Source organism: Acartia tonsa, chromosome 12 (assembly GCF_053477335.1).
Source record: "Acartia tonsa isolate MP-2025a chromosome 12, ASM5347733v1, whole genome shotgun sequence".
NCBI classification, from domain to species: domain Eukaryota; kingdom Metazoa; phylum Arthropoda; class Copepoda; order Calanoida; family Acartiidae; genus Acartia; species Acartia tonsa.
In genome coordinates, this window is record NC_137271.1 from 6,724,106 (window position 1) to 6,747,083 (window position 22,978).

A 22,978-nucleotide genomic window follows, 5' to 3' on the forward strand; every position below is an offset into this window, starting at 1 on the left:
GGCCGGGGGGAGGGGGGGAGGAGGGTCGATTCTCCAATGTCCTTTTGGGCTTTTTTTGGCGTTATTATTTTTTTCAAGGGCAATTTCTCTCAAAAAGTTATAAACCTTCCATACGTCTATAACAAAAATCTTCATTGTATAGGAGAACCATGTCGGTCCAGCGGTTAGCAAGCTCCTGAAAAACAGTCACACACACACTTACACCCTTCCTTGTTGTTTGCTAAATAATGATTATTATTGAGCCTCGCGTTTATGGATGTTCAATGTTCATATCATAGTTAGAATAAATATGCGCCTTGTAATGTAAATGATTCATGATCGTTCAATAATTTTTACATGATGAAATTAAAAACTATGAATATTGAATAACCTAGGGGCGTCCAAGCTTTTTTATTTTTTTTTTGGGGGGGGGGTAAAATTTTGAAAATAAAAATTTTGGGGTGCCTACGGCTCTCCAAAGCTCATTTTTTGGGGGGGGGGGTGTAATCTTTATTTCATAGAGGCATTTTTTTTATTTGGGGGGGGGGGGGGTAATCTTTATTTCATAGAGGCATTTTTTTATTGGGGGGGGGGGCCGGGGGGGGGGGGGTAGATATACCACACTTTTCTGGGATCTTGCTGAGTCAAGTATCAACTGTTGGGAATATCAAAGGATGACTCCATGCAAAATTTGAGCCGGATCCGGCCAAAACCGGCCGTGAATTTTATGAAAAACCGGTTTTTTCCGGTTTTTAGGAGGTATCTGTAAATCGATTCAGCTGGAGCAAAACCGGTTAGAGGTACAAAAATTCTTACTTCACATGAAATTTAGCCAATGCAATTGCCTACAAAAATGTACTTCATCATCAACTTGATTGGACAACTCTTTCCCCTCCTAAATGTCCATTAAAACCTCGGAAACGGCAAAAATCGCCAAAAATCACGCCTTCGGCGGCAAATAACGGCTAAACGGTCAGCCGGAGGCGAATGAAACATAAATAAAGAAATGTCTGCCTCAAAAAGTTGTTCAACATCAAAGAGATGCTTGAAGTCTCTAAAACGACTCCTTCCCCTCCTTTAAGGGGAAAAACTGAAAAAACGTGATTTTCAAAAGTATGCCCACTTCGTGGGTGTGGGGGGCACTGAACCCGTCACCCCAAGGTCACCAAATATAAAGTCTAGGCGGCCCACAATGCTGAATTTTCACCAAGTGAAGGTCTTGTGTCATTATCTCTTATGAGAAAAAAGTTATTAATTAATTAAGAGGTCTAGGAAAAAAAAACAGACTTACGCAAAAGATTATAATTATAATCTTTACACAGAAAAATGGCACGAGGTGAGGGTTTGAGGGGGCAAAATGAGCCGACCAGCGATTTTTGACGGTGCGCAGCAACGTCGTGCTTCATCCAATCCGGGATTTTTTTTTCTTAGACCTTACTAATAACCAGGCTTAGGTCGGGCAAAAGGTCCCGTGAGAATTTCTCAAACCGTTTGGGCGTGACGGCCCAAAAACCGCAAAAAAATGGCCTAAAAATTGACCGGCCTGTCATTTCATCAAAGAAATCCATCAAAAAATCACAATTTGAAATTTTAATTAATTAATAACTTTTTTCTCATAAGAGATAATGACACAAGACCTTCACTTGGTGAAAATTCAGCATTGTGGGCCGCCTAGACTTTATATTTGGTGACCCTGGGGTGACGGGTTCAGTGCCCCCCACACCCACGAAGTGGGCATACTTTTGAAAATCACGTTTTTTCAGTTTTTCCCCTTAAAGGAGGGGAAGGAGTCGTTTTAGAGACTTCAAGCATCTCTTTGATGTTGAACAACTTTTTGAGGCAGACATTTCTTTATTTATGTTTCATTCGCCTCCGGCTGACCGTTTAGCCGTTATTTGCCGCCGAAGGCGTGATTTTTGGCGATTTTTGCCGTTTCCGAGGTTTTAATGGACATTTAGGAGAGGAAAGAGTTGTCCGATCAAGTTGATGATGAAGTACATTTTTGTAGGCAATTGCATTGGCTAAATTTCATGTGAAGTACAAATTTTTGTACCTCTAACCAGTTTTGCTCCAGCTGAATCGATTTACAGATACCCCCTAAAAACCGGAAAAAAACGGTTTTTCATACAATTCACGGCCGGTTTTGGCCGGATCCGGCTTAAATTTTGCATGGAGTCATCCTTTGATATTCCCAACAGTTGATACTTGACTCAGCAAGATCCCAGAAAAGTGTGGTATATCTAGGGGGGGGGGGGGTACAAATTAAAAATCGAAAATTTTGAGGGGCCCAAATTCATTTGGGGGGGGGGGGGGAATCACCCCTTTACCCCCCCCCCTTGGACGTCTATGGAATAACCTTAGTGATTTTTGTGAATTCCATGTTTAATTTGTGTCTTTTTAAGTATATATTATTCTTATATAAAAGCAATAGAGTTGCCTTGCTTATAATTATACTTTACCTTGTTGTCCTAAGAATCATTATTCCAAAAAATTGATGAATAGGATAATCATATCATTAAAAGAGATGTTTTCAAATGGGCGCGCACGGTCTTTCTGGTAACTATTATAGAGTTTATACGCTTTCTAATTCGTACCTAACTGTTATTGGAATCATCATGCAAAGTTTGAAACCGATAAAAAAAATTCTAACAAGTCTAAATTAACTAACAAATGGAACGAACGAACGGACCGATCCTAATTATAGAAAACCTTCACTTTGAAAAAATATTGTTAGCGCCTCTATAGAAACAGCGCAAAAGAAAAATTCAAAAAAATCCAAAATCTTATCTTTTTTAATAGATTAATTTAATCCTTCATTACGTAATATTATTTCCAGTATGCGCTCTAAACCGATTAATATCCGCTGGATTAGGCCCGGTTCTTGGTCATACTGTATTGCATCGTATTACCGACAATTTTCCACAAATATTAAAATAAAATCATCAAATTCATACCAGTTTTTTTATAACTCGGACACTCTAACTTTCATTTTAATATCCTCGGAAAGCTGTCTATAATACGTTGCGATAAATACTATCATATCTTTTCAAAACGATAGAATTCTTTGTCATTTTTCCATTTTAAGTATTTTCCTATTAAAATATGTCGTCAAAATAATCTTAATTTATGACTTCAATTTTGTTAATATATGCATTAAATGTTATAATAATATCGTCAAAAAGGGTGTCTGAATCGTATATTATCTTGACCGTATTTATGAAAATTTATAGGGAAAAAGGATGACAATATGCTTAAAAAAGAGAAGAAAATTGTTCATTACATTGGTCTCCAAAGTTTTATATTTATGTTTTCTTATTCGTTGGCTTAAAAACTTTTGGGAATTTAATAAATTTTTATTGGTAGGTTCATTAAGTTGAGTGTCCAAACGTTTCAACCACTATTTGTAATCTACTCTTTAAATCAGTCAATAAGATTACAGTGGAGGAACAAATTATTACAACATATTATTAGTGTATAAATTTTGTTATTAAAACGCAGAAACTTTTAATTAACTCTTGGGGAACAAATTATTACAACATATTATTAGTGTATAAATTTTGTTATTAAAACGCAGAAACTTTTAATTAACTCTTGGGGAAAAAAGCCCCTAGAGGCTAGGGGCGAAACCGCTTTAATGAATAAGTCATGACCAGTGAATTTCATAGGATAAAATTCGCTTTCTGAATCCCCCCTCCCCCCCCCCCCCCCCCCCCCAACAGCTTGGACGTCCTTGTCTAGGAGTTTTATATCTATTGTCTGTTTTAGAAATCCTTGCTACTAAGAATTAAAGATAATGTATGTATGTTGTTTATAAAGGATGACAACATCCATAAAAACGAAGCTCTTAAATTAAAGGACTATAGAACATTGACACTTGCAGAGTGTCATAACTGAATAAGCAGAATATTAATGCATTAGCATAAACAAAATTGTAAGTAAATTTATTGCAAAACTGCTTAAATACATGATACTGTTTAAGAGCATACTTACATTTTTAGGACTTGATTATAGAGATACTTCGCTTAGATAGCTTTACAAAGTGTCCTAAAAAAATCCGCCCGCCATGTGATGTCATAAAAATATGGGAGTATCCATATCTTTTATAGGTGTTTTCTTTTTCACTTCTCCTCTATCTTTCTCATTTTTATGACATCACATGGCTGATTTTTTAGACACTTTGTAAAGCTTCGTTAATTTGAAATCTAATTGCTAATCTTTTTTTGAACAATGAAAAATCGTATATTTGGCTGTTTTTTGTGAAGACCATTTCTTATCTTTTTATATTTATTTTAGTTTTTATAGCTATATTATAAAAAGAGAATTTATATATAAATTATTTTTAGTGATTAATTCAGTTGTTAAGAAATTATCATCATTGTCGATTTTCTCTTCTTTGTAGACCATAGGCCATGCACAATGGTTCTCCAATTTTCTTAATTAGTCATATTTGTTAGGATAAATCTTTCTTAGGTAAATTATAGTGGGTAACAATTTCTCGAAAACCCTTTACCTCATTCCAGAGCATACCAAGTCCTACACAAAGGCCTCACAGTAAAGAAGAACCGTATCGGATCAGCAGATAGCAAGATCCTTTGGTACAAACAGAGACCTTGTTCTTTTATAATAAGAATTTTCAGAAAAAAATGAAAGTGTCTGGTTGCTGTTGCGGCTGCTCTTTGAAAGATGGATGTTTGATAATTGGCATTCTGCAAGTGGTAACAATTTTAAAAGCAAATCTTTAATAAATTTTGGACTTATAGCTAATGTCATTTATAGTACAAAGACTTTTGTCAGAATTTATAATACTGTAGTGTAGGATTTCTGTTGATTGATGGATGGTGATTCTTTCCTAGCCCTTAATGATAGTGGGGGGATAGGTGAGAGAGGACGTTAACGTCCTCCCCAACAGTTGTTTCTATCTTTATTTCTTTAAAATTAACATAAAATTAAACATTTTCTGAAAAAATTGTACTTCTAGCTTCAAAAAAAAGAAAATTACAGCAGTAGGAAGCGAAATATGACTTACACTCAATTACAGTCGTAAATTCTTTGACAAACAGAAGACATTTTTTTGGCCCTCTAGCTCTAATAGGAGCTGAGAAAATAGAGTGATGGGTGGAGAGGTTGTTCAATACCCGCCCTACTGATTATGGTGCAGAAGGAGGTCAGACTTTTAAGGGTTAAATATAAATGGCTCTTTGGTTAATTTAGATAGCCTTCTTTTCTAACCCATTCCCTTAACAATGGATATCTAAAGAAAAGGGGTAGTTTCACAAAATGCATTTGAACTTAATTTATTGAACCTCATATTTTTTCCTAGTTAATGGGTTAAACTACATTTATTTAGCATATATTTGAAATAAATTCAATTTTCTACCAGGTAGTTTTTAAAATATCAAGACTTGCAAATTGTCTTTTTGTGATATATGCAATTTAAAAAGACGATTTTCAAGTCTTGATATTTTAAAAACTACGTGGTAGAAAATTGAAATTCTTTCAAATATATGCCATATAAATGTAGTTTAACCAATTAACCAGGAAAAAGTATGCGGTTCACTAAATTAAGTTCAAATGTCTTTCGTGAAACTACCCCTTTTCATTAAAGAGACATAATTTAAGGGATGCAAAGCTTTATATGAAACATTTTAAAACATTACAAATACAAGAAATACTAAATAAGTATTTTTTATTTTTTTCTTAGGTTTTTGCCAAAATTGGTTTAGTTGCTTGCATTGTGTTTCTTTGCTCTGATGATATCCTCATCAGGAATAATTATTTATTACATCATATTACAGATAGTTTTCCGCGAACATTAAAATGAAAAATTGTAATATTAAGACCAGTTTTTATCAGCCTCGAGTGATCGAATGCCCGGGTAACAAAACGGGTATTAATTTTATGATTTTTATACTAATATTCGAGAATATTTCCTGTTTTTAGAAGCTACAGATGATTTTTTAGTATATGGCTGAGAACCAGTTCTAATCCAGCGGATACTAATCGGTCTCGAAGCCATACTAGAAATATTTTTTTTTATTTTCATTCTGGACTAAACTCCTTGCGGTGTTAGACAGAGATATAGGGATCGGACAATGGATTTAAAATTCGTTATTTTCCTTTCTTGAAATTGGACACTAGAACTAATGAAACTTTTATTATTTTGGTTGAATTTAAAGACTGGATCTACTGCAGTTCACGGTAAAATGTTGCTGGTAACGAATATTGCCAAAAATTTATGAATTTTAAAGGCTGCTAGCTGCCAACCGGCTGAACGTACAGATCATGCCCGCACACTGTTTTAGGCGGCATAAGAAGGCCTACAAATAATCTGGAATAGCCATAAATTAATAATGCATAATTTTCTCGCAGTGCAGAGAAATGCGCGAAAAAGGCCTATTTTACGCGTTTTTTCATTAGTGACGCTTTCCCTGTGCATCATTGGATCTTGGCTATTCCAGATTATTTGTAGGCCTTCTTATACCGCTTAAAATGGTGTGCGGGTAAGATCTGTACGTTCAGCCGTTTGGCAGCTAGCAGCCTTTAAAATTCATAGATTTTTGGCAATATTTGTTACCAGCAATATTTTACCGTGAACTGCAGTAGATCCTAAAGACTTTAAGCACTAGTGTAGAGAATACTGCAAAAAAGTTCTTCTCCCAGCAGATGTAGATTATAGAAAATAGGACATATGGGGCTTGAGTGAAATTTAAAGGAAATTTTAGTGCTTAATGCAGAGTATGAAACACTACTTGTCAAAAAAATTCATTGAACTCTTCCTTTCTTTTTGTTTCTTAAATTTTGATAAAATTTGCACTTGTAAAATTGTTAAAATTTTCTAGATAAAACTGGTTTTATAGGCAATTAAGCCTTGACTTTAAAAATGAATTATTTACCCATTGATCTATCCCTAAATTGCTGGGTATTTGGATCGTTTTAAAGATGCTAAAAACAAAATAGAATTTTAAAGTTTCTAGATTTTGAATTAGTGAATTAAATTCAATGCAAGTATCCAAAAGATCTTAAAAAATAATGATATTTGTATAACAGTAACTTGGTAGACACGCTATGTGATAACTATTCCAACACCACTGATTACTTTTGCCGGGATGACCCCATGGAAGGTAGGTATTTTAAAGAGCAACAGCGTCTTTTCAGGGATCTGAAGGGGTAAGACAATGGCTTATAAATTGATATACATCCTAAATAATGACAAACAAAATTGCCCCTTCTGTAGATTACAATTAGTGATTGAAACGTTTGAACACTCAACCAACCAAAAAAATTTACTAAAGTCCCTAAAGTTGTTGAGCTAACGAATAAGAAAAGTTTATTATAAAACTTTGGGATTAGTGTAATTTTTTACCAGAAAGGAATAATAGTATTTAAATATATTTTTACCTCTATCTTCAAATTCTGATTTAAAAACGGCAAAACAATTAGAACTAAAGATTATGTGGTATCCGCCTAGGATAAATGGCAGACACCAGAGTTCAAATGACTACGGCAGTGTGAACAGACGTGGACACCTATACTATAGAGAAGCTACGCTTCTCTAGCAATCACTAAATAATAAACAGAGTCTATTCAGTTGTTCCTTTATTGAAGGTCTAAGGATTACTAACGTTATATACAACAAACAATAGCTACACAGATAGGAATAAATAGTCATAAATAAAATCAATATAATACATATACAATAGTCAGTTTGGGCAATAATGATCCCCCATCCCTGGAAAGGGTGGGGGGAATTAACAATACAGCTTAACCATAATAAGGCTGTCAGAATCAATCATTAATTTTAGGCATAGGGAGGGGGTCGGCAGACCCCTTCCCCAGGACTCGGGGGAGGGCCCTTGGCCCTTCCCCGAACCCCAGTCAGGGTTGCCATAGGCACGGCTCACGGTTGCCGAATACCACAACTCTCCCCTCGGAAGGCTGGGAGGGGGTCTCCCTGCCAGACTTCCGACAGTGGTTGAGGCCTTCGGCCCGCTCCTTAGGGCTAAGATATATACAAACGATAATGATTCAATGGAATCCTAGTGGTGATTTTCAGGGCTGATGGGCTCCCAACGTGGGATAGAAGGTAGAGGCTGGCTTTTGTTGGACACGTAGCTCGGCGCCAGCAGGTGTCAGGTTGGCGTGGGGCACAGCCGCTGCGGGGCCGGTCAGTAACGGGGCATTCTGGTTGTTGTTGGCAGCGGCTGGGGCACTGGCTACCAAGTTGACCGTCTGAGCAACAGCCTGGCCTCCCGAGGGGCCGCGGGGCTTTCCAGAAGGTGGTCCAGGCCTGCCTGGGCGGTCATTCCCACTATCGGCTGATTGCATGGACACCATTTCCTCGGCTGCTTCCCGGCCGATAGGAATGGCATCCCAGTCTACTGAAAAGTCCCGGGACTTGGCATGGGTGAGTCTGGCTCTGGCCAAGGCCTTACGGTACAAGGTTGGATGGTACAGGAACACTTGTGACATCGCATTCATGGCGGCCCGTACACCTCCTTGTGCGGCTGCCAGGGAAATGATGGTTAAATCCCCCAGCAGTTTGAGAATCAACAACAGCAAACACAGTATGGCTGCGCCATCTCCCCACTCGTGAATAGCTTGTCTGAACCCAGCCCAGACATCCAGGGCGGCTTCTCCTTCCTCCGCCAGTCGGTCGATATTGTAGGACACGATCCCATGGTCTCCGGTGGCCGAACAGCTACCTTGCTGAACGCATGAGCCATAAGACAGGCCGGTCAGCAGGGCGGCTTTATACGCTGGGAACTCTAGCAGCTGCTGCCAGTCGTTCAGCTCAGCCTGCGAATACAAGCCTCCCAAACTAAAGTCATCCAAAGGTTCTGTCAGCAGTTGCTTGGGCGTATCCAGGGGGGGTGGCCTCTTCTTAGGTGCGGGGGTTAGCTCTATCCAGCCTTCCTCCGCGTGCACAGTTAGGGGGTAGGTGGAGGAGCAGGGAATCTTGGTGGCGTGGCCGCTATACACCTTTGTCACGGCGTCTACGAATCCTGTGGGTTCCACTGGTACTTTGTCCCAACATTCATTGCTCTCACGGACAACATATTTGTTGCGTTGGCAGGTAAGCTGGAGCAGTACATCTCCCCTCAGCACAGAGAACGTGCTCCCCTGGACACGCACCGGGTGGGCCGGGTCTAGTTGCTGGAGCTTCCAGCAATTGGCCGCTACTTCTTCTGCCGCGGTGCTTCTCATTCGTGTCTCCAGGGTAAATCCAATGTAACCTGCATGTATCTGGGCCTGCAGGGGGACATCCACATCCCTGGCCGATACTCTGGGCAGCGCTGCCGCGGCCGGGTCAGCTGCCACGAACAATGCTGGGTGGTTGGTGGCATGGGCCTCAAAGTCGCAGTTCACTATTGAGGTGGGGGTGGTCATGTTGATGAAGAACTGGGCTTGATGGTCAACCAGGAACGCATCCATCACTAGGCTAGGCTGGAGGCTGCGGATCAGCCTCAAGGGGCAATCTCTCCCCAGGTGGTCCCACACGTAGGTGGCCTCCCCAGTAATGCAAGACAGCTCAGAATGGGGACATTCTAGGGTCAGGTGGTCAGATTGGGACTCCACCCGTCCATTCTCCACTACATAGGTCTCTTCCTTGACCAGCAGCCGTCGTTCCTGGAGCACTAATTCATTGCGGTACAGCTGGCCCTCGAAATGGACGTCCTCCCCTTCACAACCCACCCCCTCGGGGCTGTTGACCAAGGCGCCCACCATATCGAGGGTGAAGAACAGGGGATGGTTCAGCTGGAACGTCAGTGGCTGGGTCTTGCCTGGCAGCGTGTAGACTCGGTTCCTAGCCAGGTCTTGGCACGTTTCTGGATCAATCTTGGTTGGCCTCATGAGGGTGGGGACCGAGGTCACCTTGAGGTGACCCCATACCCCACACCTAAATGTCCACTGGGACACGGTGAGCTGACAGCTATATCCTGTTGTTTCCCTAATCTTGACTTGCTGCAGGACATGTACCTCATGGCCCAAGGGCACCTCCTGGTGTAGCGGTTCCGTGCTACACATCTTCTCCTTGTTGTAGGCTGTGACATGGGTGGGGTTGGCGCAGTCCCACCCCACCAGGACGTAGCTGGTTGTAGGCCACACGGCTGCGAGCAGTAGTCCCCACAGAACCATCCACCAGTGTGAGAAGCTACCAGACAGCCATCGACCTCGCACACGCGGCTGGGGATCTTCGGCTCGGACCACGGCTGCTTCTTGGGGCTGGACACGGCTGGGTTGCTCCTGGCTAGATACAAATTTCCATTGAGCGTTATCTTTGGGTGCCCGGGGCATCCCGATACCCTCCCCAATGACAGACTGACAGGCGACTGGCGCCTGCCTGGGTGTTGGCTCCCCTAGCCCCAAGGGGTCCCTTCCCTTGTCCATGGCATGCCCAGTGGCATGGGGCTGAAGTGCGTGTGGCACAGGCTTGCCCTGGATTACGTCCCTCCCCTGCCCTAGGAACTCAGGTGCATGTGGCACAGGCAAGTCCTTATATCCCCAAATTTCAATCTCCCCAGCCTCTGGTGCAGGAGGCACAGGCAAGGCTGGAGGGTTACAATACTTTGGATACAATACATTTGTCAAATTTAACTTATCCTGGCTCAACTGGAAATGATGGGCAGCTGGGTTCCCTCGGCTGGCAGTGGGCGCTGGATGGTGTATGGCTGGGCTCTCCCTACGGGCTGGTGGCGCTGGCTGACTGGATGTGACGGGTGTCACCCCTTCCTCTGGGGCTGCTGGCTCGTTCCTGGATCCAGGTATCTTGGTGGCGGCGACGGTTGTCGCCCCAGGCACCAGGGTGGGGGCGCTGGATAGCACCCCCCAGTCATCGCAGGTGGCGGCGCCGGATGGCGCCCCATACATCGACTCCGATGCGCTGGCTAGCGCCTCCTGCCTCTCTCGTTCAACGGCCGCCAGGGCCTCTCCGTACACCGTCTCAGTGACGCTGGGTAGCGCCACTCTTGCTGGGTAGGCTCGGTCGGGCAGGCCCCATCATGTTGAGGCTGAAGGGCTGGGGCCTCAGGACTTCTGGCTCGGCGATGTTGTTGGGCTGCACGAACTCTGGCCCCAGGTGGTTGAGGCTGAAGCCCAGGCCAACCCGGTTGGGTTCAGCCGCTCCTCCCAGTACGTTGATTCTAGCTGGGACGGTTCCAAACTGCGGCATTCCGTCGGCTCGGCCCGCTGCGTTGGGGGCGGCTGCTTGCTGGGGTGTTGCTGGGGGCGCGCTCCCTTCCATGTTGGCTACTCTGCTGGGCTTTCCTGGGGGAGCGCCCTTGTCTGCAGTGCGCCTCCGGCCGGCTACCTGGTCCCAGTCGGCTCTGCACTCGGCCGCCGTATGGCCGGCATAGTGGCAACGGTCGCACTTGGCAGGACGGTCACGGCGTGGCTGGGTGCGTCTCTCTTCTAGGCTGACCTCCATAGGCATTGGACAGTCTCGGGCTCGGTGGCCTTTCCCTTGGCAGCGGTAGCAGCGACCTGGAGTCTTGTCATCTGGGGCGACCTTCCCCATCTGGTGGAGACCCTGAGCCAAGGCGCCAATCTCCATTGGCTCCGACTCATCGTAGTGGGGCAACTGGACGCTGGCTGATCCCGTGAGCCCATCGGTGGCGTCCACTAGGCACACACCCTCCTTCAGCTGCTTGGTGATCATTGTGACGGTAAACATGGCTCGCCTCGTGTACTCAGGTACCGAGGCGATCTCATAACTCATCATTTCACGTTTCACATTAGCGTTACGAATGCCACGATTTAATTCGTCTATCAACAATTCAAGGTCCTCATGGCTATAGGCCTCCCTATACAAGGCACACTTTGTGGATATGTATGTTTGTATAGGTTCTGTCGAGTGTTGCCTGTAATCCCTGAAGGCTTGCTTCAAAGTCTGGGATTCAAAGGCTGGACGAAATAACATTTCACACTCGGCCTTGACTTGTTCGTATGTCAAGGCTTGGCCTGCCTCGCCAAACAGATGAGAGGCCATCTCCGCCGCTTGCCCCACCAGTGATAGTAAAAGGGCGTTGCGGCGGTTTAGTGTGTCATGGGGAGGCACACGGTAAGCCGCCCATGACATCTCGAGTCTCCGGATGTGGGAACTCCAGGATTGCTTGGGCGGTCCTCTATACTCCGGCAGGTTACTCAGCATCAGCTTGCGGTACTCGGCTGGAGCCGGTTGGGGATCATCCTGGAGCCATCCTTGGACTTGGTTGCCTCCTGGCGCTTGCGGCTGCTCCATCGGGTCAACGGTTCAGCGGCGGGACACGAAGTTTTAAGTCAATACTATAAATGGTTTACACTTGAGGCTTTCTAGCCTAGCAGCCAACACTGTTTATCACTAGGTTGGTAGTTTAACTACAAAGATGTAAATTAGATGTACCCAAAGTACTTGTCACTAGTTTTTTCTGAGTTGTAGAGTAGGCTGGTAGGGGTAGATAGCTGTTGAGGGTCTGAACTGCTGTCAGGAACTGATTGGGTTTTCCTTTATCACACTATAGATAGGAGGGAGAAGCTTGCAAGTCTTGTTTTCTAAAAATATCTCTGTTGGATGCTATGGAGTAGCTCCGCTCCTGTGTGTGTGTGTGTGTGCGTGAAATATCCTTTCCTTGCAACGCGCTTACGCACCGTCAGATCCGCGCACACAGGTAAAACGCACACTTATCCCTCAACCCGCTCTCTCATTGGTCTGCTTTGTCTTATTCGTCCGTTGAATTTTGTTATGTGTCCCGAGCTCTGCTGCGCGACCCGTAAATGGCGCTCTGTTCTCCCGGTCGCTATCTCCACACCGTGGGCGGACTTAGTCAAGTGTGGGTAGGAAGGGGGGAAGCGCGTGAGGGGACGGGGTAAAACCGTCCGGTCCCCCTATGGAGAGGGGGAGTGCTGTGGGTTTGAGGTAACTGTGTGGTGAGGTAATTGTGCCCTTTCCTTAATCCTGGGCTTGTTGTTATGTCACCTCGATTGTATTTTCTTCAATGGATGGTGGTCCCCTCCCTTTCCGTTGGAATAAGGGGTGTATTTGTTGTGCTGGAGGCTTGGGGGGTTAGATTGTTTATCAATGCATTGTGATATTACATCTAGGTTCTATTTTTGGCCTTATCACAATACACAACAGATTTGCTTACCAAGCCTGTTCTATTTTTAGTTTTATCACAATACACAACAAATTGTTTACCAATCCTTGCTCCTAAATCTATTGTTCAGCCTTCACACTAGGGTGGTAATCCCTACAATGTGATATAATATCTGCTTTTCTAGATGGGTGGCTGCGCTGTAGCCTCTCAGGATACTTGGAGTTAACGTAGTTTTCTTCTGCTTGGTACACTACACTCGTATGTTCACTCGCAGCTCGCAGCTATTTGGCTTGTTTCAGCCTGTCGGCGGCAGGGAATGTCCCGTCCTGCAGCGCCGTGTATCCGAATCCAGCTGGTGGCGGCAGGGAATGTCCCGTCCTGCAGCGCCGCTGGTTCGAATCCTTGGCTTGTTTCAGCCTGTCGGCGGCAGGGAATGTCCCGTCCTGCAGCGCCGTGTATCCGAATCCGGCTGGTGGCGGCAGGGAATGTCCCGTCCTGCAGCGCCGCTGGTTCGAATCCTGCTATCTCTTGCAGTAAATGTATGGCCTATTTTCAGCTGTTTACACTTAGTTGGCCTGTTTCAGCCCGTCCGCAGGCCTGTTTCAGCCCTTGAGCGCTCAATTCTCCGTTAGATGTCGGCGCTTGTCGCGGTTCTCCGTCAAGTTTCGCTGCTCTCCGCAGTCTCTCGTCCGATCTCGCTACTCTCCGCAGCTCGGGTTCCGCCACACTTAGTGGTCTTTCGCTAGATTTCGCTTCCACAACTGCCGGATGCAGAGTTAGACCTTGCTATCCAGGGTGGGTAATTCAGGTTGCTTGTGTCAGTTTTGCCAGTTTCACTGCTGGGAGTACCTTAGCCTCAGCTGCGCGTCTGCTCTACACTTGTGGTTTGCCGTAATCTCACACAGCTGTCACCAAAAGTTGTGGTATCCGCCTAGGATAAATGGCAGACACCAGAGTTCAAATGACTACGGCAGTGTGAACAGACGTGGACACCTATACTATAGAGAAGCTACGCTTCTCTAGCAATCACTAAATAATAAACAGAGTCTATTCAGTTGTTCCTTTATTGAAGGTCTAAGGATTACTAATGTTATATACAACAAACAATAGCTACACAGATAGGAATAAATAGTCATAAATAAAATCAATATAATACATATACAATAGTCAGTTTGGGCAATAATGATCCCCCATCCCTGGAAAGGGTGGGGGGAATTAACAATACAGCTTAACCATAATAAGGCTGTCAGAATCAATCATTAATTTTAGGCATAGGGAGGGGGTCGGCAGACCCCTTCCCCAGGACTCGGGGGAGGGCCCTTGGCCCTTCCCCGAACCCCGGTCAGGGTTGCCATAGGCACGGCTCACGGTTGCCGAATACCACAATTATTCAATTCATGCTAAATCATTGTTTTACCAGCACTTTTTTAGTTTAAGGGGGGGGCACAGTGGGTTTTTTGGCTGTTTTGGGGATTTTTTAACTTTATGGGTCACAAATGCCAACAAAAGCTTATTTTATCTAAAAATAAAGTTAAAACCTTTCATATACAGGTTATAGCTTATGTAATATAACATATTATATACATATTATTGTGATTTTATATAAGAAAAATGTCCCTAGAACTACTCTACTCATATGGTTAAAAGTTAGAAATTTCTGATATTATTCATATTAAAAAGAAACTTATTTTAACATCGACTGAGACCTCAATTAAAACTTTTGGAGAGTTTTTAGGGTGTATAGATTAATATACATAATATATTATTCTAAGTTATCAATAAATAGTATACAGGGCTCGGCAGCTGCGCATCAGCTGTGACTAAGCCGTAAATTTAAACCCATTTTGATGCTTTAAAAGATTTTTGATAAGAGGGATTGTCAGGTTCAAACTCGCAGATGATATTTAAAATTGTAAATGGTTTCCCTGAGGCATACAGGCTGCCGAGCCCTGCAAACATACATCATACAAAATAGGAAAAAAATGTGATGTTCTTCAAGATTTTATATGCATTCTCAATTCGATACTGATTTTAAGTAAAAATCTTTAGACAAAAAATTTTACTACTTTATATTATAGGATATCTAAGAGTTTTTTTTAATATATCGTGGTATTACTTATACAAAAGTTTTTTTTAAATTGTTGATCGTTTTATATCTGCTATTACTTATCAAATATGACTTTTTAAACATTAAAAAAATATAACATATTATAACCGTCCGTAATGCTATGGGGGAAATGTAATTTTCACAGCTAAAATATATGTACATCTAATCGATACATTATCTTGTCCGTTTATCTGTCATGCTTCAAAAGAGTTTTTGCATATTATCTCTCTCTTTTTATGTTAAACAACTGCTCTATAACTCAATTTGCCTGTTTGTTTATTCCAAGTTTTTTGGTGCTTTATTACTTATGGATGTTGTCATCCTTATTATATTGTAAATTCTTTTTAAAAGTGAAGCTTTTCTATAATTAGGGTCCGTCCGTACGTCTGTCCATCTGTTCGGAACGGATAACTTTTTTTCGTTAATATAGGCATTTTAGAATTGTCTTGTCAAACTTATCATACTTTGCATGGCGATTTTCTGTAGTAGTTACGTACGATTTAGATGCGTAGCAACTCTATAATCATAACCAGAATGTCCACTTTAAACATGGCAATTTTTAACTGTTTTTAACAACAAGTTTTTATATGATATAATTATCAGATTGATCTAATTTTTGGAATACTGATTTCTAGGACAACAAAGTACAATGTTATAAGCATAGCATCTCTATAATCAAGTCCTAAAAATATAAGTATGTCCTTAAGAATTATCCTGTTATTATTCAGTTTTTACTTACATTTCTGTTAAACTTTTATACATTTATGCTCTGATTAGTTATGACAATTTATAAGTGTTTGTAACACTTTTATAATAAAAAGTAATATTTAAATAAATTTAAGTAATGAAATTGTAAAAAAATTGTTTTAATTTGAATAAAATATAATTTTTATGACGTAAATCAAAAATATTAACCACACTTGTAAAATGTGATTTAGAATTATTAATTTTTGTATTTGTTGAGTTGGATTGTGACTATTAAAAAGATTACATTGAAAATATAACATAGAGAAAGATATTTTGTTATCATTTATTAACGACGTTATTACAGATTGGCAACCCCATCGGTCAAGAATCGAGGAAAATTTCTTTTGGACTTGGAAAATTTTTGTTTTTTTCAAAATTTTTTTATCCATATGATGAGTCAACAACGTCGTTCCGTGTACGAGTCCGACCAGCAAAAGCAGAGAAGATCATAAATCTGCTGAGGCACCATGAACATCCTTTCATCCCTGGAATATAGAGAAATATATAGAGAATCATATAGAGAATTGGATACGTGAACTTGGAACCATCAGGAGCTGATGATGTAGAATACTGTAACAACAGATGCCACCAGGAATGCCTACAAAACAAGAACATCTACATGAATAAAAGATGAATCCCTGATTAATCTTGTAAAATAACTTTTCCAAAATGTGTTAAAATTACTACAATTTTAAGTTCTGAATACAAGCTTTAATTCATTTTTTTTATTATTCCTTTTTCTTGAAATAAGCAAAACTACAGTATGATTTTGAAATTTTTATTTTTAAGTAAAACAATTAAAAAAGTACATTTTTTATATATATTCAAATATTCAATTATTTTTTTTATCAAACAGTCTAATTGAAATTTTGTTTTCCCTAATTAAATGAAATTTTTAGCTTTTTGAGGGCAGACTGTAACACTTTTATAATAAAAAGTAATATTTAAATAAATTTAAGTAATGAAATTGTAAAAAAATTGTTTTAATTTGAATAAAATATAATTTTTATGACGTAAATCAAAAATATTAACCACACTTGTAAAATGTGATTTAGAATTATTAATTTTTGTATTTGTTGAGTTGGATTGTGACTATTAAAAAGATTACATTGAAAATATAACATAGAGAAAGATATTTTGTTATCATTTATTAACGACGTTATTACATGTTAATGTTCGTTTTTCCTACCGTCTCAGAGCTTCGCTTTAATGGATGTTGTCATCCTTATTATTTTCAAATTTTAATAGTTGGATGGGAAGTTTAAGTAATACCTACAGTAAATGAATGTGGATTCAGGGACTACTATTTAATTTAGAAACCAAGGCCATTGAAAGTAAAGAAACAATATAAATCAAGTATTTTTAACAAAGTTGAAGTACAGACAGAAAAAAATAGTGGCTTAGAAATCAAATTTAATTCAAATGTTTCAGAAATACAGAAAGGAAGACATAAACACATTTATAAAAATTTAGCAGCTTCTAAAAGGCTAAACTATTTCATAATAATCGTTGTATATATATTTTCAGTATATCCTATAATATTAAGTACAAAGCTTTTTTTGTGTGTTATGAAGGATCTCACTCACCACTGAACTTATATGGTTCTTCTTTAGAGGGAAGCTTCTTATAGGATGGTTTTAGGCTATTTTATTTTTATAAATAAGCCTGGGTATTGTTTTAAGCTATTTTTCATCCCTTCCATATCCCTTCGAATATATAGTCCCTAGATGCTAGGGGCGCAGACGTTAGTTTTATATAGAGTAGATTACCACCAATGTTGTAAATCTTTACCCCCCTTCCCCCACCCCCAAAAAAGCTGTCTATCAAAAATTACAGCGAAGCTTTTCTATAATTAGGGACAGTCCTACATCCCTGCGTCCGTAACGTTAGCTTTTTCGTTAACTTAGGCATGTTAGAATTGTTCTATTGATTCCTGTATTAGATCCGTACGATTTTGAAAGCATATCAACCCTATAATCATTACCAGAATGTCCATACGTTCATGTCGATTTTTAACTTTTATTATAAGTACAATATTATAAGCGAAGCATCTCTATAATCAATTCCTAACAATGTCAGTATACCCTTAAACAGTATTTTATATTTAAGAACTTTTGCAACAAATTTAGGCAAAATTTTGTCAATACTTATTTATTTATATTAAACATATTCACGCTCTACAAGAGTTAATGATCGTCTGTCACCCTGTTTCAGAGCATTGCTTTTATGGATGTTGTCATCCTTGTTTAAATATAAATCAACTGGTTGTCAGACCATTACCGATAGACTGAAGGAATTAGTAAATTATAATTTATAATAGCAGCCGAGAAATTCACGTTTTCCCTAATACTATTTCTAATGGACAGATGTACCGACGGACGGACGTATCATTTACAGAATAGCTTTGCTATTAAAAACGGAAGGTAACCTTTAAAGTTTAAATATGTGTGTTATTAAATTATATCAAGTTTTAGTAGTTTGACTTCATAATGGTATTTAATTTATATTAATAAAACTTCAGTGTCTGTTTTCTAAGCTGAATTTCTAATTTGGGGCTACGAGGTGCCAAGAGTTTTAAACTAATCTTGAATTATGAATACTTGAATTTAATCAGGGCCTAAATAACTTTTGGCACCTCGTAGCCCCAAGTTAGAAAAACCTTTAAACTTAAAAAATACATGTTACTTTAAGATGCAATTTGAGGTGTTCTTGGATTTTAAATTACAGTTTTATGACAACTTTTCTTATTTTTCTTTGCATTTTAAAGTAGAAACATCTGTCTATATCAATGAAATATTGTTACAAATCATTTAATCAGATTTTTACACCAATTTATTCAAGGAAAAAGTAGGAAAAGCAATGTATGATAATTTTAATGAAAAAATTCACTTTTTAAAAATATTCCTTTGACCACGTTCAGCAAAACGGCTGTATTTTGCCTAATTTTGTAGCATATCAAAAAATCTGTTGTATGGCAACTTTTGAATGGTAATACTAGCCTTTGGGACATTTAACTCAAAATTGAGGAAATTTAAAAAATGACCAAAAATCCTACTGTGGGGGGGGGGTTAGTTTTTGAACTTATTTTACATCTTGAACATGTCAATATTGAGTAAAAATGGTTCAAATGGCAGATTTTAGACTAAGGTTTGACAAACTAAATATACTCAAATATAACCTACTTTTAGACTTGATTACTACTTAATTTATATCAACTATGTAAACTTAATAATTAAATAAATTTTATTAGTAAATAAATTATATTCCATTAATGCTGCGCTATAAACTAATAAAAAATATTTATATTTAAGGTTTGCAGATGACCTTTGGATTCTACCTTGGTGCTTTCCTCATATCTCTTATCATGGGTGCTTTCCTTATCTACGGAGTGAGATCTGTAAGTATCATTATCAGGGAAGGGGGGGGGGGATTACCATGTAACATGCTGAATGGAGGTGAATCAACCTTTATGACAAAGCAAAATTAAGAGGGGTTGAATACATCCCTAGGTGTCCACCCCCATGAAACAAGTCTTAGTCCCCATCCTATATGATACACCTAAGGAACGCAATCCTTGTGGAGGGAGGGTATACATCCCACTCGATTTATGTTTAATGGAGGTGTAAAAATTTTGTAATGTGCATCAAGCACAACACTGGTTAAATTCTGCGAACGTAACTGGTATTGACAGAAGCCATTGAATTAATCTACCCATCAACTTACAATAATAGAAGAACAGTTTACAGAAATATTTAGAATTTTTTTAGAACTACCAAAACTCTTCTTTTTTGTCCTGAAATATCAAAATTATTTTTTTTTTCAGGGGAAATTTGGATATTTGACTCCCTGGTTGGTTTTTACTGGTATCTCCATCCTTGCCAACATTGTTATAAATATCTACCAGATGGTTGACGTCGGATCCACTGTAAGTAAACTTATTTTCACCCGGGACTGTGGCTCAACTCAACACGTAGTCCACCTGCTTGTCGTCGGGGAGGTGATAGGTTCGTAACTCGGCCTGACACCGCGTCATAACTAAAGTACCTACTGTTAAGTTGCTTTGTCGTATGCGAAAAAGAATCCCGCCCCAATGAGGAAAGAGGAACATTTTAAAATTTTTTTGCTATAAATTTGGGGTTTTAGGTACTTGAAAATTATATTCGTTGTTCATTAAAGAAGACAGTTTTATTTTTTTCCAAATATGTACAACTAGAGAGTTGAGGTAACCTTTCCAAAAATAGTTATAAAGCTTTTAAGGACCACTGTAAAGGAGAACCATATCGGTCCAATGGTTACCAAGATCTTTTGGTACAGACAGACAGACTTATATACATCCTGCTATTTCTTTATGCATATTTAGGCAATCTGGAGTAGCATTTTGAACATTGCGTTTACAACTGTCATCTATGGATACTTCTTCATTGTTGTAAAATCTTACAGGTAAACAGATCATCTACACAAAATTGATAAAAACATGGATGACAACATCCACAAAAGCGAAGCACTGAAAAGGTAGGAAAACAAACGGACATTATTGTATAGTGTCAGAACTGAGTGATCAGAATATTAAAGTATAAGAGTCGAAGCAAAATTGCATGTAAATTTGTTGAAAAACTGCTTGATACAGGATAATGTTTATGGACATACTTACATTTTTAGGACTTGAGTATCCCAGTTGTCCCAGGAATCAATATACAAAAAATCAGATCAATCGGATAATTAGATCACATAGAATTTGTTGTTCAAAAAGTAGAAAAATCAACATGTTTAAAATGGACAATGGACATTCTGGTATTTATTATAGAGTTGCTACGCTTTCCAAATCGTACCTTACTAATAAAGGAATCACTATGCAATGTTTGAAATCAATAGGACAATTCTAACATGCCTAAATTATCGAAAAAAGCAATCTGTCTCGACCGGACGGACCAACCCTAATTATAGAAAAGCTTTGCTATTAAAAAGGTAATGATACGTAGATGTATATATTATTCGTCATAGAATAATTAATTATATTAATGGGTATAGAATTTACGGGGACATTATGACAGGGGAAAAATTGTCATAAATTTTGATTGCTAAAATGGACATAATTTTTTGGTCATTTTGTTCATCAACTAGGAGGGAAGGGGAAGGGAGGATGTTTTTGTTATTATAGCCAGCCACAAGTTATTAGATTAGTGAGGGAGATGAATATTTATAAAGATTCTACACATTTCATAAATAATGTGTAGAGTTAATAAGAAGATACAATTATATAGCATTGTAGGGTCTTAAAATCTATCTTAAATTAGTCAGAGAGGGGGGGGAGATAGCTGGGTTTCAATGGCTAAGAAATAGTTATAAGTGAAAAAGCCTACAGTTTGAAACACAATAACATAGCTTTAGACACACAGACAAACATCAATCTATTTTGTATCATAGGCAACATGTATGTATAAATAAAAAATATTTTCAAAGGGCCCAGCTACGACAAGAGTTGATGAACAACATTACAAATGGTCCCCAAGGTTTTGTACCCCAACAGACCAACAATCAGCAATATCCTAATCAGGTATACTAAAGTTCCCAACCCAATTAATTTCAACTGGATACAAACCGGTTTTAATTGCGATGAAAAAATATGTTGAAGAACATTGAACAAAATTAGCCTATTTTAAACAACAGATCTATAGTATAGATGTATATACAGATAAATACCTGTCTCCCTTTTTCAAGGATCTTTTTTGTCTGCCAGCAAATTGTTTTCTGCTACTTGGATCTGTTAATATTACTGAAAATATTGGTTGGTTTCAAAGACCCAATTGATAGTTGGCACAAGGTCATTGGGATGGGGACATACAGTTAATTAACCCCTTATCCCTTTAGTGTTTTACTTTAATATTAAAACCTTTTTTCTCAGGCATATAACTACGGAAAACAGGCCTACCCCAACCAACCCTATGGGAATCAGGCCCACCCCAACCAACCATACGGGAATCAGGCATACCCTAACCAACCCTATGTGAATCAGGCATACCCGAACCAACCCTATGGGAATCAGCCCTACCCCAACCAACCACCAAGCTATGATGATGTTAATGGTACTAAATATTAAAACAATTGTATTGCAATGGATATCTTTAACCGCTGGACCTTTTTCCATAGGATAAGAAAGCGTTCTTAACTATTTTAGGATCCCTCAATCCCCACGAAAAATCGCACAAAGAAAAAAAAGATTTCAACCGACCCCCCAATTTAAAAAAAATTGAATTAATAGGGTATTCTTTCCTCCTTTCCCCCTCCTCTTCACTCCAATACCCCTAGAGGCCAAACAGCAGTAACGCTTATAGAATATCTTTGCTACTACAATTATTATTCAATATTAGAATTGATTATTCAGCAGTAATTATTATGTAAATCATTTCTTTTTATTTTTATTAAAAGTAAAGCTTTTCTATAATTAGGGTCGGTCCGTCCGTACGTTCGTCCGTCCGTACGTCCGTCACAGAGAGATAGCTCTTTTCGTAAATTTAAATAGGTTGGAATTGTCCTATCGATTTCAAATTTTGCAGGGTGATTCCTGTAGTAGTTAGGTACGATTTAGAAAGCGTAGCAACTCTATAATCATTATCAGAATGTCCGTACGTCCATTTTAAACAGGTTGATTTTTTACTTTTTTGACAACAAATTTTTGTTTGTTAAAATTATATGGTTCATCTGATATTTGGAATACTGATTCATATTACAACATAGTACAGTATTATCAACAAAACATCTATGTAATCAAATCCTAAAATGTAAGTATGTCCTTTAACAGTATTATGTATTTATAGACTTATGCATTAATTTTCTGCTTATTCAGTTCTGACCTCCTATAAGTTCTGACCTCTTAAAAGGACCTAAAAATGGTCCTTCCATTTCGGAGCATGATGTTGTCTTTCTGCTTTTTTTTCATAGAATACCTGGGATATGACAAAGATGGTAGACACTTACTTATTTAATGTAGAACCTGCCTGTAGAAGTAAAAATGAGATTACACCCTGAGAAGTTTACAAAACGACTTAAAAAATAATCTTTTAGTGTTAAACATTAA

The 22,978-nt window shown here is 39.3% G+C and overlaps 1 protein-coding gene across 1 annotated transcript; it reads left to right on the forward strand.

Annotated features, from left to right (window-relative positions):
• The first annotated feature begins 4,576 nt into the window (after positions 1-4,576).
• On the forward strand, positions 4,577-22,010 carry LOC145334534 (uncharacterized). The gene is made up of 8 exons (XM_080179996.1): positions 4,577-4,694; positions 5,681-5,742; positions 7,024-7,100; positions 19,215-19,300; positions 19,727-19,828; positions 20,264-20,343; positions 21,364-21,457; positions 21,806-22,010. The coding sequence occupies exons 1-8, from the start codon at positions 4,623-4,625 to the stop codon at positions 21,998-22,000; spliced, it is 768 nt and encodes a 255-aa protein (XP_080036122.1). The 5' UTR covers positions 4,577-4,622; the 3' UTR covers positions 22,001-22,010.
• The last annotated feature ends 968 nt before the right edge of the window (positions 22,011-22,978 follow it).

Excerpts from the sequence above, each read along its gene's own strand:
- LOC145334534 (XM_080179996.1), top strand. The coding sequence starts at position 4,623 with ATGAAAGTGTCTGGTTGCTGTTGCGGCTGCTCTTTGAAAGATGGATGT. Across the intron at positions 4,695-5,680 it reads TAATTGGCATTCTGCAAGTG|GTTTTTGCCAAAATTGGTTT; the intron begins GTAACAATTTTA and ends TTTTTTTCTTAG. Across the intron at positions 7,101-19,214 it reads CCGGGATGACCCCATGGAAG|GTTTGCAGATGACCTTTGGA; the intron begins GTAGGTATTTTA and ends TTTATATTTAAG.